This window comes from Phoenix dactylifera, unplaced genomic scaffold (assembly GCF_009389715.1).
Source record: "Phoenix dactylifera cultivar Barhee BC4 unplaced genomic scaffold, palm_55x_up_171113_PBpolish2nd_filt_p 001035F, whole genome shotgun sequence".
Taxonomy (NCBI): domain Eukaryota; kingdom Viridiplantae; phylum Streptophyta; class Magnoliopsida; order Arecales; family Arecaceae; genus Phoenix; species Phoenix dactylifera.
In genome coordinates, this window is record NW_024068388.1 from 107943 (window position 1) to 125336 (window position 17394).

Here is a 17394-nt window from a genome sequence, read left to right on the forward strand (position 1 = left end):
ACTATCTTAAAATGAGGAAATTATACAAATAGAAAGAAGGGCACAAAGTGATGTTTTAGGTCTGACTAAACAAAAAAGATAGGGAGTTGAAATAGACTTCCAATCTACATCATCAGGTTTGAACTAAAACCACTAATTGGTTGCCCGTAATTGGTTATCCTAACTTAGTTCAGCCTGCCGAGAAGCCATTTTGAGCATTTGGCCCTATAAGGAGTTTAAAGTGAGCTTACATTTGCCAAAAGAGAAATGGCCCAAAGTAGCTTCAAGTAGGCTCCCAGTTAGCTCACATAACACAAACCAAATGATCGCTGAGTCCTTTCACAACATGTAGCCAATTTTTTTTACGTGCTTTTTATCATTTACCACAGTTAGTAGCTGTTACGGTTGGTAATTGGATCGAGTCGGGTCAGATATTCATCAACCCAGACCCAATTTATCTAGTAAACATGTTAAAAGTCAAATATCAAACTCGAATATTTTATTGAACAAGTAACTGTCACACGTAACCCATTCAATAAACAAACTGGATTTGGTTTAGCAGGTCATAAATGGGTTAAACAGTTTTTAAACAAACTAAATAGATTAAACAGGTTATGTCATGAAGCAGGTTAAATGGGTAGACTTTAATTCTAAATTCAACTTGTTTAATAATAGGTTAAGTCGAGTCAACTCCTTTAGAGCCCAGATCCGCTGTATTTAAACCTGTCGGGTCATAAACTATCATCTCTAGCAATTGTCTATGCTAGTTGGGGGATTACAATAGCCACCAGAGTTTTATATTGCTGTCTAAGGATGTTTTTGGGTTTGCTTACAAAAGCTATTTGTAACTTTTAAAATAAAATACATCTTCTTAAAACTTTTTGTTATCATTTGAAAAATGTTTTTACAAGATGCAGAGGGCAAAAAAGTTAGAAAAAAATATTAAAACTAACTTCTAGTTTTTCTTTTGTAAGATTGTTTTATGTTAATATAGTAAATCATCCATAAAAAATAGTTGTAAAACATAACTATAAAACATCAAGTATTAAAATATATCAAAAAATTATAATTAGAAATTAAATTAATTCAATTTTTAGTAATAATTTTATAAAACAAAAGCAACGTCAAACAAGTCTTAAAATAAAAAAAAAAAAAAATACCTTCTTGCTTGAAGGAGACAAACCTTCCACTGTAGGAAAAAAAAATATTCTCGATGCTTTTTAATCCGTATACCAACGCTTATAAGCGTTAGTATTTTTACAGCCGATGATTAATTGCCGACGCTTATCGCCATATTTAGCGTCGATAGTTGCCGATGCTAATAAGCATCAGGTTATCTTTGTCTTCCGTCAACGTTTAAAAACATCGTCTTGGGTCTTTTAACGATACTTTAAAGCATCGTTAAAGTAATTTTTTTTAAAAAAAAAATCGATGCTTTATCGATGCTATTTAGTGTTGGGTTATCCATGGCTTCCATTTTGGCTTCCGCTATGGCTTTCGCCGACGCTTAAATACGTCGGCATTTATTCTTTTAACGGCGCTTTATAGCGTTGCCATAGTAATTTTTTAAAAAAGATTATTTAAAAAATTTTAAATTTCTATATGAATTTATCAAATATGTTATTAACAAAAGTCACGTGTTACAATTAAACGGATCATTCAAAATATTCATATTGTCAAATATGATTACATTTACATTATCAATTTATATTTACAATGTACTTTGAAAATATAAAAATATACATATAAAACTAAATAAATAGTCTATGAGGTATTAGGGGCCGATGGCATCATGATCATCATCTCTACAAGTAGATAAAGTATCAAGAACCTGTGAGACTATCAAGGTTAATTAGATTGTCTCCCATCCTAACAATCAAGGTCACTGTATTTCTTTTCCTCTGTTTTCCTCTGTCAAGTATTGTCTGGTGGCGAGTGCGGAGCTGCAACCAATTAGAGCTACTTATGAGTAGCTCGGTTATAAACATGAGTCGAGCTCTGATAGATTCTACTCCCCTTGACTAAAGCTCAACGCTGGACTTGGACAAGCCGGGATCCAGCAGCTTGTTTAGAAGACAGGCCAAGCTCGAGCAGATTTTCTTGAACTCAGCTCGAGTTTGAACCGAGCTCGGGCAGCTTGTTTTTACGTGACCAGCTGGGCCTTAGCAATTTACTACCTGCTTGCCACCCCAATATGAGAATCAGTATGTTGAGGTTCCAAAGTTGCAAGCCAAGGAAAAATTTATTTTTCAAGAAGCATTAAAAATGAATAATATCCATGCATGGCCCGTGATACAGAAGTGAGGACACGAACGGGGACAGTGATCGGCTGAAAATGAGAACAAAAATAATGAGAAACAAAAAGACGAGATCTTTTTTGTCGGTAGTACATGTTGTAAAGCTTCCTAGAGGACAAGCATCCCCGGCGTTGGTAGCCACGCCGCCGGATCCAATCCAAACCGGTGCTAAGCCGGAGATGTTTCCCAACGGCAGCAAAAATATTCATTTCACCCGAAGCTTAGAAAGCTCGGCCACCATCTCGTCCAGTTCCTTGAACGAGTTTCCCCCCTTTTTTACCGCCGCCAAAGCTTTCCGACTCAGCTCTTTCGCTCGGTTGCTCAACTCCTTCCCCGACTGGCCCAGCGATTCCGCCACGACTCGGGCTACCTCGTCCGGGTCCGGCACCGCGTCCCCGCCGTCGCATAGCGCCACTCCGACGCCGGCCTCCTCCACCACCAGCTTTGCGTTCGCGAACTGGTCCGCCCCCATCGGCCACGTCAGCACCGCCACCCCGGCCGCCACCGCTTCCAGCACCGAGTTCCACCCGCAGTGAGTCAAAAACGCCGCCACCGCCGGGTGCCCCAGGATCGCCACCTGTGGGGCCCATTCCCGCACCACCAGCCCCCGCCCCGCCACACGCCCCTCGAACCCCACCGGCACCGCCGTCGCCCCCCTCGCGCACCAGACGAACCTCGCCCCGCTCCGCTCCAGCCCCGCCGCCTGCGGCGGCGCCAGGACTTTCTGGCTCCCGAAGCACACCAGCACCACGGAATCCTCCGGGCACCCGTCCAGCCATTCCATGATCTCGCCGGCGACGGCGGAGCTCACCCCACCGCGCTCAGCGGGGCCGTCAGGCTGCGCGAGGGGCCCCACCGCCCAGACCCGCGGGTTCCCCAGATCTTTCCGGAGGCGGTCCAGATAGACCATCTCCAGGTCGGAGAAGGTGTTGAAGACGAATCCCCAGCTCGTGTTGTTGGACAAAAGTCCCTCCTTTATGAACTCCGAGATCGGGTCCCCTTGTTTGTAGGTCCGGTAGAGCATGGAGAGATGGCGCCAGGGGAAAACAGGGGAACCGGGGATTTCCGGAAAGGAGATGGGGCAATCGTGGTCGTCAAGATTGGATCTTTGGGGCATCCGGCGCCAGAGGACGTTGGTAATGGCGACGGCGAGGGCCCCAGAGGGCGAGAAGACGAGGCGGGGGACGCCCAACTCGGCGGCGAGGTCGGTGGTCCAGCCAAGGAACATGTCGGAGATGATGGCGATGGGTGGGTGAGGAGTGGATCGGGCCCAGCGGAGGAGGGGTTCGCGGAGGCCGGCGAGGGCGTGGATGAGGTGACGGAAGAAGGCGGGACGGAGGTCCTTGGAGTTCTCGAGACCCGGGGGGAGGGCGGGGTAATCGGGAAAGGGGAGGACCAGGGGGACAACGTCCGGGGAACGGGAGAGGAGGGGGTCGAGGAGGGGGCGGTTCTTGGTGGTGACGGCGACGGTGACGGCGAGGCGGGCGCGGGAGGAGAGGAGGTGAGCAAGGTCGAGGAGGGAGAGCATGTGGCCTTGGGCCGGGTACGGGATGACCAGAACATGTAACCCAACGGACTCTGCGATCGCCATGGATGGTCACCACCTTTCTCTCGTCGTCTTCTCTGTGAGGTGAAGGGTGCGTTATCTATATGGCTTCATTGGGCGATGGTTTTGGGGTTGGAACTGGGGAAGTGTGAAGGAGATGAGTACAGTCAAAGCGGCCGGCAATTTTGTTTTTTTTTTAAAAGATAGTCGACTTTGTATTTGAATTTAAATCTTTAAAATTAATTTATTAGAGTTTTTTAATTACTATTTCCTTACTATTATTTTATAGGTTGCATGACGTGAGAAGAATCAGTGTTATTTTATTATCTTCCTAAACGATGATGAGTTAAACCGAGCATTAGTAGTTTGTCGGATGGAAGTCGACTTCCAGCCAAATTGATATGCTGAAAACTGCCGTTTGAATATCGTTAACGTAATTGCTGAAGGCCTGCTTTAACCATCCAAACTAAACCCAAACCCGAACTTGCCAAGAGGCCATAGGTTGGAAGTCATCAATAGCAACATGAAATATCTACCTGCCCGGCAACTACGAGCAGTTGCTAGCGTTCAAAGTCGTTGGTCAAAGTCTGATGAAGGAGAGTTGAGAGGGTGCTTCCTAAGAAAGTAAATTCTATCACGCTGTTTTTTTTAGATCTTATTTAATTTATTCTTTCAAGGAGGGTGAGAAATGAAAATTTTTCCATGGTGTAGTAAGATAGAGCTAAATAGATGATTTCGTATATAGCTAATCACTCCAGAATTGTTCCGTGGATTGAGGAGAAGGAGTTGTCTAAAGAGTTCTATAATTTACTGTTTTTGATTTTTTTTACATATTTGTACTAAAGTTATATAAATTATCTGATTAAAATTAAATAAATAAATAAAAAGGAAGATTTGTGACTGAGGAAAAACGGTTGGTACGCTGGACGTAAGAATGGAAAACGTCGTAGTCACCGCTTGGGCCCTCTCAAATGTGGCAACGAGTGATTGCCCTGGATCTCACGTAACTGAAAGGAATCATCAATTGCCGGTCTGCCACATAGATAGGGAACATGTTGGGGACCTTAACGGGGATCAGTAACGGCCGTATCAGGATACCATGGGAATGTCTTGGCACAAACGGGGAGCCGAAAGAAATGATGCAAAGAAAGGAGATTTGAAGAATAAAACCAAAATGTACGGGAGATGGTCCCTATCCCTCCGTATTATTTACTTGAATATACTTAGAGCTATATAAATTACTATTTTTACTAGAAAAAAAATAAATCCAAATCCGTGGTTGACACATATTTAACGATCTATATTTCTCTCTCATGCTTTTTCCAATCTTGGTGTTTCCTTTCCCCATCCCCTGTTTTACGTCTTAACGTAAGATCAGAGAGGCAGATCTTTCTTCTAGCATTTTTTTGTTATTTTATTTATAATTTATTAGAGATCAAAAATTTCAAATATTTTTAGTATTCATTTATTATTTTATATAAACATTTTTTAATTTAAAATAAAATAATATATATATGATACATACTATATTTTAATATTATATATATATATATATATATATATGGAGTAAGGTGTGACGAAGATATTGAAGAAATGGAATGCAATTAAAATAAAAAAAAGGTTTTTGAGGGATTATTGTATAGGTTCTCTCCCAAGTTTTACTCTATCAGAAGATATGTTGGACAATCGGATGCTAGATTACTACTTCCTGAAAGTTTTATTTGTCAGGCATCATGTGATTCACAAAATAACACTGCTTTAGATCATGATGTCTAATTAATTGCTATTGGCACTCTTTAAGATCCATTTCAATAGTTTTAGGCTATACATGAAGCCTCATTGTATTTAATGACAGAATGGTTTGGGAAAGTTTAGACAACAAATTTGCTACTAGGCATGGATTTCAAAGCAATATATTATACTATAGCTTCTTACTTTAGCATCCAAGAGAAGAGGATAGGTATCACAACTACTTCTAGAATTTTTTCCTTTTCATCGTCTGTTTGTAGATTTGGGCATTTGCTTCTTGCTTTTGCTCCCGGTACCCCATTTGCTTGATGAAGTGGATGGAGGTTGGTTATCTCCTTTTCTGAAAAAAAATAAAGTAATTCATGTAAGTTGTGCTTGGTCACTAAAAATTACTTGCTATATTTTGGTTTGACACTCATTACATCCATTTTTGAGCATTGGTATGCTTACCAACTATCATCTCCAATAGTTAAAGAACATAATAAAATCCTTTTAGGGCAATAATAAAGCCAAGATTTTTATTGCAAGGATAGCAATTGTGATTTGATTGGAAAGATAGAAGAATTATCTCAACCCATTCAATCCAAATCTCTCAAAAATAGATTTAAAAAAAGGTAGAGAAATTTTAAAAGTAGAATCTATGTTTTTTCTTTTAATTGATGATGATGAAATTGAGAATATAGTTTCTATTTATAGTGGTGAGATCCGTCCTTACATATTCGGGTTGAAATTGTTTTATAATTCTAATTGAACTTACTTTTCTAAAACAGATATGACTAGTAAAAATAAAATCAAAAGACTAAAATTATGCATAAGAAAGATCTCAATTTTTACATTAATTTTGCCTTCTGTTGCTTTACTAAATTTTTCTCAAAAATATATTTGGTCAAAATCTTTTTAAAAAAAATTCAGTTTGACTGGTCAGTTTTGGAGCTCAAATGATGGAATTTAGGTATGATCACTTGAGATGTACCTCTCTCTTAGCTAAGTACCATGTTGTAGATCTCGAAAAGTTACCGATTTAAACAAAAGAACATTTCAATCGAACATCATATGACCAAATTTTGGCTTCCGAAAATTTGGCTCGCTATTCGATTTTCTAATATACGGTGGATAACGCTCCTAAACTTTATCCATCCCTATCATAGCGGCCAAAGCGATCCACGTCAGATTTGGTGATGCCGGATCCTATTCAGTTCTTTCCATACTAGCTAAAGTGGTCTACATTAAATTTGATGTTTTTTTTGAACCAAATTCATCCACTAAAATATTTCTAATTCAATGTACATAGTTTCAATTTTTTTTTGAAAAAAAAAATTAAATTATAAAGCCGTGCTTGAATCGGACAGGTCCGGCCCTTCCCATCCACATATCTTTGGATAGCACGTGATTTGACAAGTTTGAAACGGTACCTTGATGTCTTGTTTAATCACTAGTTGTTCTGCAATACATAAAAAATAGATTATTTGAAACTAGGTTTCTCCAATTCAAATACGAACCAAGATCCAAGATTTTATATCCATATATAGTCAAACTTTAAAAGACAAAGGCAAGGAAAATGCTCTTTGATGTCTTTAAGGGCAAGATTCTCCAATCCTAACTAATGCCACCTTGGCAATTACATATTCAACCACCCCATAAATTACATGGGATCTTGTGAGTTATACCAATCCTCTCCTATCCTGTGGCCAAAAAATAATTTTTGCATATGCACCAAATTGACGTCCGATGACACTCCTCGATAAATATTTAAAATTATAATAATAATAATAAAATATTTTAGAAGGTTAATTGCTTGAAATAACATGAAAAAAAGACTGTTAAATTTGAACTTCAGATTTTTTTGGAATATTAGCATGGAAGAAATTTCAGCTGGAATCGGAGTGCGGGCAAGATAGAACCTAAGTTATTAGAATCTAATATCTAGCGAGTTTTATAACTCAACCAATTAGTATCCTCAATTAAGATTTTTAAAATTCATAGATGACTTTTTAACAAAAGGATGCGTGCTATAATAAAATGCAAAAATCCAATTAGCTTGCAATTTAATGCATCTGCAAGTCAAAGATTTTGACAACCAAAGAAATTTAAGGCTTTTCCTTTTCTAGCACTTTGTATATGCACTCTGCGAAGAAAGTAATGCCAAAACTATGTTACTTAATTTACCCTGAATGATAAATACTCTTTCACTTTGGATTGTAGGTGTGTCACGCCACCGCTTTCGCAGGGCACGTGCAGCACCTAGTGCCCACGTGGGGGCCATATGAGGGGGGAACACGGAGCTCTTCTACCAGATATTGTCCGGTTCCGGAGTTTCACGCAAGCGTTCTTCACCCCTCTCCGGCTTGTTTTTCTCTAAAAACGCATCTACAGGATTTGGAGATATCCGCCTCATATGCCCAGGCTCTGAAACGAGTCTTTCCAATGTGAGACTATTAGGCCTCACACTCTTCCTATCATCGGACAAGAGCCATCCTCGGCTCTGATACCAAATTTCACGCCCCCGCCTGTGCGGGGCACGTGAGGCACCTAGTGCCCACGTGGGAGCCACATGAGGAGGGAATATGGGGCTCCCCTGCCAGATATTATCCGATTTCGGAGCTTCACGCAAGCATCCTTCACCCCTCTTCGGTTTTGTTTTTCACCCAAAACGCGTCTGCAGGATTTGGAGACACCCGCCTCATATACCGAGGCTCTGGAACGAGTCTTTCCGATGTGGAACTATTGAGCCTCACACCCTTCCCACCATCGGACAAGAGTCGTCCTCGGCTTTGATACCAAATGTCACGCCCCCACCTCCGCGGAGCACGTGAGGCACCCAGTGCCCACGTGGGGGGCTACATGAGGGGGGAGACACGAAGCTCCCCTGCCATATATTATTCGATTTCGGGGCTTCATGCAAGCATCCTTCACCCCTTTCCGATTTTGTTTTCCTCCCAAAATGCGTCTGCAGAATTTGGAGACACCCGCCTCATATGTCTAGGCTCTAGAACGAGTCTTTTCGATGTAGGACTATTGGGCCTCACACCCTTTCCACCATTGAACAAGAGCCGTCGTTGGCTCTGATACCAAATGTCACGCCCCCGCCTCCGCAGAGCATGTGAGGCACCCAGTGCCCACGTGGGGGCCACATGAGGGGGGAGAGACGGAGCTTCCCTGCCAGATATTGTTCGGTTTCTGGGTTTCATGCAAGCGTCCTTCACCTCTCTCCGATTTTGTTTTCCACCCAAAACGCTTCTGCAGGATTTGGAAACACCCGCCTCATATGCCCAGGCTCTGGAACAAGTCTTTCCGATGTGGGTATGAGTTATGAAATTATGATTATGATTAGGATTGGCTAAGTAGTATTTTCCATTGGCAGAGTTTTATGTAATAGTTTTGTGATTCACAGTTGGCTCTGTCATGTTTGTTCTCTCTTTCTCTGCTTTTATCTTTTTTTCTTTCTTTTCGTCTCTTTTCTCTCCCTTTCAGGAGGATATAATTTTTCATGCTCTTAATGAATTTGGGCTCTGGCCAATTTCTTCTCAAAAGAGAATTATTAGTCAACTTTTGAGAACTAGTACCTAAACAAAGACATTTTTTCCTTATAATAAGAGAGAAGAGCTTCTAGTTACTTGGATAAAATTCAAAAGGAGTGGAAGTATAAAAGAGAATGATGTACAAAGTAGTCTGCCTACTCTTCTAGACTTTGTTACTTTGAAAAATTCAGAAGGAGTGGAAGTCTAAAAGAGAATGATGTACAAAGTAGTCTGCCTCCTCTTTTAGACTTTGTTACAAAACAAAAACAAAGTCTAAAATAGGAGGCAGACTTTGCAAACGAACCACCCACCACTCATTCCATGGGTTGAGTGAAATATATGAACAAATAATCACAAGCATGAAGCAAATTATTTTGATCATATGGGGGTGTAAATTGCTATACAATTCCTCTGCTTTTCTTGGAGAGATGGGTTGGATGCACTCCACGCTGGACCTGTTAAAATCTTGGACTTGTTTAGCCTAGTCTTGACCCAGTAAACAGCCGTATATTGAAATAAAAACATGATTGAAAATTCACCTTGGAGGATGAAGTGTCATGAACATGCTTTATTTAAGTAGTCATTTGAATTACTTTGCTTGTTTACAATGTTAAAAGATACATTGTTATTGTTGCTTGGCATAGCATCATTCCTCACTGCTTAATGGCTGAAGCTTGATAAGAAGATTTGCATCCCCACCATATATTTCGGACACCGGATGATCCAATCATGCAAAGATCGCATTTAGTATAAATTTTTCTTCTTATCTTTCCAACATATAAGTGATTGATCTCACAAAATAGAGATGTGACCCAATTGTTGCACACCCGTTGTAACTAGAGAGAAGACTTACTTGTTCGGACAATGTTTCATCAAGTGTTTGACATAGATACTTCTTCTATCATTTTTACGAAATGATTATTTGTTCTCCCACATTATTCTTTCAAAAAAGGAAGAAAAAAAAGAGAAAAAGAATCATTGATTAAATATCCCCAACAATTAATTTCTGTAAATAGGGATGCTGCTGTTCTTTTGAACCAAAGGCTAGATTAAATTCCCCGAATTCATACTCTTGATAATTGCACAAACATACTACTTAGTATTTTAGAAAGAGTTGAAAGGGGAAAGAGTATCAAATCTTCATTCAAACAAATCTGACATTTGATCTTTTAAGCCTAAATCAATGTGATGCTCCAAGAACTTCTTGAAGCAGTAGTATATAGTTGACCACATGTTTCCTTGATAGCAAGAACCCACATTCTTTTCGCCTGTTTCAATACTGCTATCCACCACCTTTGTATCCAAGCAGTTTATTCTGATTTTTGAGGAGCAATCACAACCCAATTGTATTTACCAATTATATTTACACTGCTCAGAAAAGCAAAATTTGTTAAAAATAAAAGAAACATCATTCTTGAGCATCTTTAGCATCAAGCATGAAAAATGGAAAAGAAGAAGAAAAATGGACTGGACTAAAAGGCTTGAACATAAAGGTAAGAACCATAAGTATCACCCTGTGTAAGATATCAATGTTTTTGAATCCTAAATTCATTTCCAATACATATCTATGTTCTATGAATCCTAAATCCATGTTAAACTTGCACTGCCTAAATATAGGTAAATTATTTGTTCTGCTATGAAAGAAGGATGAAGAATTAGCTCATAGATATATATATTCTGACTTATCTAACATTTCAAGTCTAAAGCTGGAGACTTGCTACAAACCTCAAGCTTGATTATGGCCAAAATTGCGCAATTCTCAAATTAAGGATGCTTCAATATAACCAAGACTGGACAGGAGGCTTAGAGGCATTATTGCACAGCTCATGCGCAAGTTTCTATCATTGAGGAGCAAAAGAAGAAAAATCTCTAATCCAGGGCCTTTATGTCTAAGTAATGGTGGTATTAAGAAGTAGATTGATGTAACAAAATGTCGAAGTATATATGCATCATTGATTATTGATTGGAGTTTTTCCCCAGAGAGAGAGAGAGAGAGAGAGAGAGAGAGAGAGAGAGTACTAATTAGAGATTAAAAAAAGGGAAATTATGAATAAGCAAAATATTTTGTAGTAGCAAAAAGTTTCCTATGCCTTTCCATATACTATCCCTAATAAATTGGATGGCAATGTAATAGGTTTAATTACTTGTATTAGCCAAAATAGTTCATGTGACATTTTTTTGTCCCCAGATTGCTTGGGAGAGGATCACATTCCATGTAATTGAAATATGTCGTTGTTTGTGAGAGAGTGAGTGAGAGTGAGTAACCTTGTCATGCATGTTCATTCTTGATGACCTTAATGACTTCTTTGAAGAGTTCCTAACCTTTCCTGCATCCAAAAAATCAACCATATATTTCAAATAGAATGATGAGAACCATCCTTCTCTATGGCCCACATTTCTAAAAAGCATTATACCCATATTACACTTCTTTCCATTTCGTGGGAAAATATAAATCAACCATCCATGCTATTGTGTGTGTACATCATTATTTCTCATAGGCTATGCCCCTTAAATGATTAATTAGTATATTTTTTGTGGTTGTTTGGAAGGAGAGAAATGCTCAGATTTTTCTTAACAAGCAATCCTCCGTCAAATCTATTGCTTATTCTGGCCTTCAAAATTTTAATAAGTAGCCTATACTTTGCAATCCGAAAAAAGCTACCAGCTTGCGGGAGAATTTGAGATAAAATCAAGAATATTTCTTACTCTCTTCCTATTGGTCGGGTTCTTGTTATTCATCCCTTTGTGTCTCCTGATTTTGTTCTCTTTTCCGAGATGCAAATTCTTTTATCTCTATCAATAAAAGCTGGGTGGCTCCTTTTAGCCTCTCTTTATCAAAAAATAAATAAATAAAAATTGGTTTCTCCAATCTTAATTCTAACGCTTTCCATTTTTCAGAACTAATATCAGAATGCTACAATGCATCATATAAGCTTCAAGGCACTTCAGTATATATATAAAAAAGATTCATTTAAACATCAAAAGCCCGTTTCATAACAATACACTATGAGGGTTCTCTCCTGTTGTCATTAAGAAAAGAAAAAAAAAGAAAAAAAAACTAAAAAAAGCCTCATCTGTAAGTCAGTGGCATAAGAGCCGTGTCCTTCAGGCTTCAGTTGTTCTTTGGGGGGTGGGTTTTGGGGGCATGATAATCAGAACTGAGAGGTATCATATCAACCAATTTGACCCTGGAAGGGATGCTTCCAGCACTCAACCCACTCTCTAACTTCACCTTCCTCTTCCCTCCATGATCACATTTTCCAGCAGAAAGGTTTGCACCTGTTTTCATCGGGCCCTTCGCTTCCACCACATGTTTCTTCTCCACCTCTTTTGCACCCATCTTCCTTCCTCTTAGCCATTTGCTTCTAGTTGTGGCAACTGTCCTGACCTTGTCATGGAGTACCTGTCGACAAGTTTAGCTCATGAAACCAACCCAAAGTGAACATAAAAACTCATACTTAAATGAGTTATAATATCAAAAAACCAACCTTTTCGCCACCAGTTGTCTGATTGTTGCTGGCTCCCATCCTGATCTCTAAAGGGATTAACTGAAGTTAGTTTAATCTTCCAAAAGCTTTATCATTGCTTCATGTGGAAATAAAAGGTAGAAGAGAGTTTACCATGGTGGTTGTCAGCAATCGAGTCTCCAAGAGCAACCAAAGAGAGCAAAAGCCCAAGAAGAAGGCTTCTGAACCTTATACAGCACCCCATGTCGTTTTACTAACCTTCAGGTAGCTAGGTTTCTTGTATAGCAACAAAAAAATTAGAAGAGAGAAGGGAGGGGAGAGGGGGCAGCTGAGGTTTTATATAGGAGAGACTCCAAAAGGCAAGTCAAAGCTAGGATTCCAACACTACCCCTTTCCAATATAGTTTTTTTATTCATCAAGAAGAGAAAAAAAACTAGTCCTTGTCGCTTTTCTCTGCCTTGGTCCAAACTTGGTACTCGGAAGGATCAAACTACAAAGTTTTGACAGAGAAAAAAGGTTGAATGCGGTCCTTAGCATTGCTTGGAATGGAAGATACGTGTACTTTGCGCCTGTTGATCTGCCGCCATGCATGCAACGAGGAGGGCGTTGGAATTTGGTGGCCGAGAGGCATTTGCCATTCCGCCAAACCTAGGGTTTTGGACACCCTTTACTTTCATACTGTTGGACCCAAATCCCCATAAGTTGAGCACATCTTTAAGGCAGGGTCTAGGGTTCCTTTCTTTGCATTAGTCGCCATGAGGGGGTGCAAGTGGCTTGAGGCGAGTGCAAGAGAACTAAAATAACAAAGCCAAGCTTCTCTTTAGGCACAACTCCTAATACTACTGGGGCTACCCTGGCTGCCTAGTTTGTTCTATAGTGCGAAGAAAGAGTGCACATTATTGTACACTTTCATATTGACCAACTAGCGCCTGACCTTCGTCTGACTTTGACTCTGACACATGTCCAGATACCATTGGCTCAGTTCAAATTTAGTCATTATTTTCTTCTTCTTTTTCTTGAACAGTCAAATTGTCTGGAGTCTGAAATACTAAGCTTCTGATGTAGCGTTAGCTTAAAGTTTTGTGAAGTAGTTATATCAACAGGCCCAAGACTCGTGCCGAGCAATTAGGACGTAAGGGTTTCAACTCTTGGTCATGGATTCGCTCCTGGTTTGCACCTCGAGAGAAGTGATTGATAAATACCCTTTTAAGCAACGAGCAACGTGATTTCATGTCAGATGTTGTCGGGATCCAATATACGCGATCAATAAATTAATTAGTTTCTGTGTACTAAGAAATTGATGAACTTATTAGTGTGAAATTGAGATATGCTATAGAAATAGGCAGAGAATATATAAACATTTATCTCTGATTCGAAGATATCAAAACTTGTGATGCCTAGCACCTAAAATTAGGACTAAGGAGACCTAAACTGGAACATAGGCTCCTAGAGATTTCTTGGACCGAAAACTCGGTTGATTCACAAAAAGCACATGAAGAAAGTGTGGTCAATAAAAAGATAAAAAAATCTAATATTTGATTGTAAATTTTAAAGAAGAATAAAATTGTTATATTTTATAAAAAATATATATCAGATATAGAAAATTAAATTTTTTTCAGAAAATGTCTTTAAATTTTTAGATAGAATGAGATAAAAAAATTTTATTAAAAAAATAATATATATTTTATTATTTTTTAAAAAAAATGATGCTCAACTAAATATAAACTATCGTGGAATATTTAGTTTTCTGTAGTCAACCAAATACATAAAAACTATTTTTCTATACATCATATATCCAGACATTAATTTTTTTAAAAAAAATATTTTAATGACAAGAAATTTTTTTTTATAAACCAAATAAATTCCGAATGTTTTGGTAAGGAAGGAAGTGTTTGTTGTCTCACTAAAAAGTGAATATAAGATGGTAATGGCCATCACCTATGACTCTGAATTGCAATCCAGACATTTAATTTGGGAGTTGATGCAATCAACTTTATTGTTGCCGTGGTAACATGAGACCAGTGGAAGAATAATTCAGTGTATGTTCCGGCACTAATCCTGGGTTTGGTTGGGCTCGTTTTGAAGCATGGCCTCGAGGTGCTCGCGCTGTGTACCGCGGAGAGAGGTGTATTTTATCTAGTAGTTGGTACTTGCATCACGAAAACGTGGATAAAATGTTTATAAGGATCGATTTCTTTGTACAATTTCTGACAAATTCCCATATTTACGGACACATTCGAATTCTAAATTTACATAAAGGCTTATTTGAAAAGAAGATTTAAGTAATTATCTGGCTTGAAAATTGTCATCTCAAGGGCTTCTACTTTCAGTGACTTCTCATTGATTTCCACTCATTCATAGGCTCTGCATCTGATCCAGTGCTACCAAAATGTATTGACGTATGATTTTTATTTTTTTTGCTGCTACAATATGTGAGTAATATGACTTTAAAAAGCTTGGGGTCATCTATGGTCAATTAGAGTCACCAGTCGATACTTCACGGTTTTAGCAGCAACTTCATCTTGTCTTCCTTCCCACTGTTTTGCTTGCTATTGCCTTACCATTGGTGAGTAATTGCTCGACCAGCTAAGTGTTTTATTGTGAAATGTTAATAGAAACAAAGAGCACACTCCCATGCTTGGGGCAAGCCTCATCATCTTGGAGGGGGATTCTGCGGGTGTTATATGGTGGGTGGCTAGGTCAGCTGTCCAAGCGACTTATGTTTAACATGAGGTGAGCAGTGCGGCCAACTAGACAGCATCGTATATAGTAGTGCCCTTCTGATTCACTTTCAGGATATTTATTTGCTGATTTTCTTGAATGTATTCATTTTAGAATTATATAAATCATCTAGTCTTTTTTTAAAAAAAAATAACGTGCTCGGATGAAGTAAAGACCCTTAAAAGATGCACAAATTAGGCCCATTAATAGTATTGCTCTTTTAATGGAAGAATTTATGTTTTTAATATTGAGAGGTGTTTCACCGTAGAATCTGTCATAGATAAGTTTTTGAAATAATTAGTGATATTCTTGTTATTTCTTTAAAAAAAAACATAGGAGACCATGAAAGATCTAAATAGGCACTTTTTTTTTTTTTGAGGAAAAAGAGAGGAGGGAAGAACCCCATCTGAACTTTATTAAAGATGAAAAATACAAGAAAGTAAAAGAGTACAATAGGATAGAAAAAAAAAGGGTAAACTTCTAAATTCTCATGCAATCATCCAACAAAGATCCTAAATTTAAAAATCAAAGTACCCCCACCTAATTCATATTTTGAATTTTCAAATTTAAATTTTAAACAGCAAATCAGCCTGCTGCTGCAATCAATTGGTAGTTGTCACGGCAAGTTTCAATAAGCCTACCATTTAATCGCGCTCAACATCAAACTAAGAATTGGACAACCTTTATTCAGTAATAAAAACATATATACTACCATTGAATGCAGGGGCTTAGATGCTAATGGTAAGGCATATTAGCGTTTTCTTAACTTAATTTTAGAAACCAAACCTCTTAAAAACTAAATCTTATTTGTGAAATTGACGTTTTCCAAGAGGATGTTAAACAAAATCAACTGTGGATGCCTAAGGAAACCTCTTCCAATGAATAAAAGAACGTTCTTTTTAATTAAATCACCACCTTACACATGTAAACCACATAATTCAATTCTAATCACAGCACAAGCCAAATGAAATGGCAAGATTGGATACAGTATCCCTTTTCACTGCAAATTTTAGTGTCGCCAAGGGATTGTAGTTCCCAAAGTTGCAGGATCATCAAATCAAGAACAAGAGGAACATGCTCAAGGGACTTGGGCTCCTGGAATCACCAACCTTCGTATCATTAACAATAGTAGGTGAGAAAACCGTGATCGGGACCGGAGCTTAGAATTTAGGGGTAGGGGTTTAGAGCACGAGGGCGCGCTGCCCAACCTGCCATCGGTGGGAGACTTCTTGAGAGGTGTGAGTGTGAAAAACTGAGTCACGCAAGTGGGTGGTCCACTTTTGGACCGTGCTCCTCCCTAATGTGACCACAAAACTTGTAACTGGTGCAGCCCATCTAATGCAGCCAAAGCTCCCCAGGTCGAACCAAACAGTACACCTTATATCATACCATACTGATTCAATATGAATATTCGGTACAAAAAATGTATCAACACTCGGTACATTTCGATACACTGTAAAAATTTCATACCGTACCGTATCGATTTAGTGCTAATATAGTACCGGTACGAGATTCAGTACCGAGATGGCGAATCTGGAATATAGCCCTTTTCTATAATAATATCATGTATCTACTCTAATGTATTTAGTATACATTATATGCTAGTGCGGAGTTCTTACATGTACAAATAGTATTTAATTCCATGTAGAAAAGCTTCTTGGATGGAAGGTAATTTTGTAGTTTGGGGGGAAATATAAGATATTTGGAGAGGATGGGAGGAAAGGAAGGCAAGTATTTGTTAGAGATTTGGATGCAGGTTATTTGTGCCCCTAAAATATTATACTTAAAGAAGGATCATGAGCCATGGTTTCACTAGCATCAACGTTGATCTAGATACAATTATTTTAAGAAAAATCTAAATACGACTGAGATGGCAGACGATCATGGTGGTTAAAAGTTTGAAGAAGAAGAAGAAAAGGGCTCCATTTTCACTAATCTATCAACATGTACATGAGAAGTCTAGGCGTGCATCGAAGAAGAAATTCTTAACTTCCTTCGATAATCTTCCATCAAGGCCTCTTCATGGCAGTTGGGAAAACCTTTACAATTCATTAACCAATTCAGCCTTTACTTATCTCAGTAAGAATGTGCTTGCTTGCTTGATGCCCTTTTTAACG

General features: G+C 38.8%; 1 protein-coding gene across 1 annotated transcript; it reads right to left on the bottom strand.

Moving 5' to 3' along the window:
• Window positions 1-2202: 2202 nt before the first annotated feature.
• On the bottom strand, window positions 2203-3873 carry LOC120107832 (UDP-glycosyltransferase 89B2-like). Its single transcript, XM_039121314.1, has one exon. The coding sequence runs from the start codon at window positions 3865-3867 to the stop codon at window positions 2482-2484; it is 1386 nt and encodes a 461-aa protein (XP_038977242.1). The 5' UTR covers window positions 3868-3873; the 3' UTR covers window positions 2203-2481.
• Window positions 3874-17394: the final 13521 nt, after the last annotated feature.

Excerpts from the sequence above, each read along its gene's own strand:
- LOC120107832 (XM_039121314.1), bottom strand. The coding sequence starts at position 3,867 with ATGGCGATCGCAGAGTCCGTTGGGTTACATGTTCTGGTCATCCCGTAC.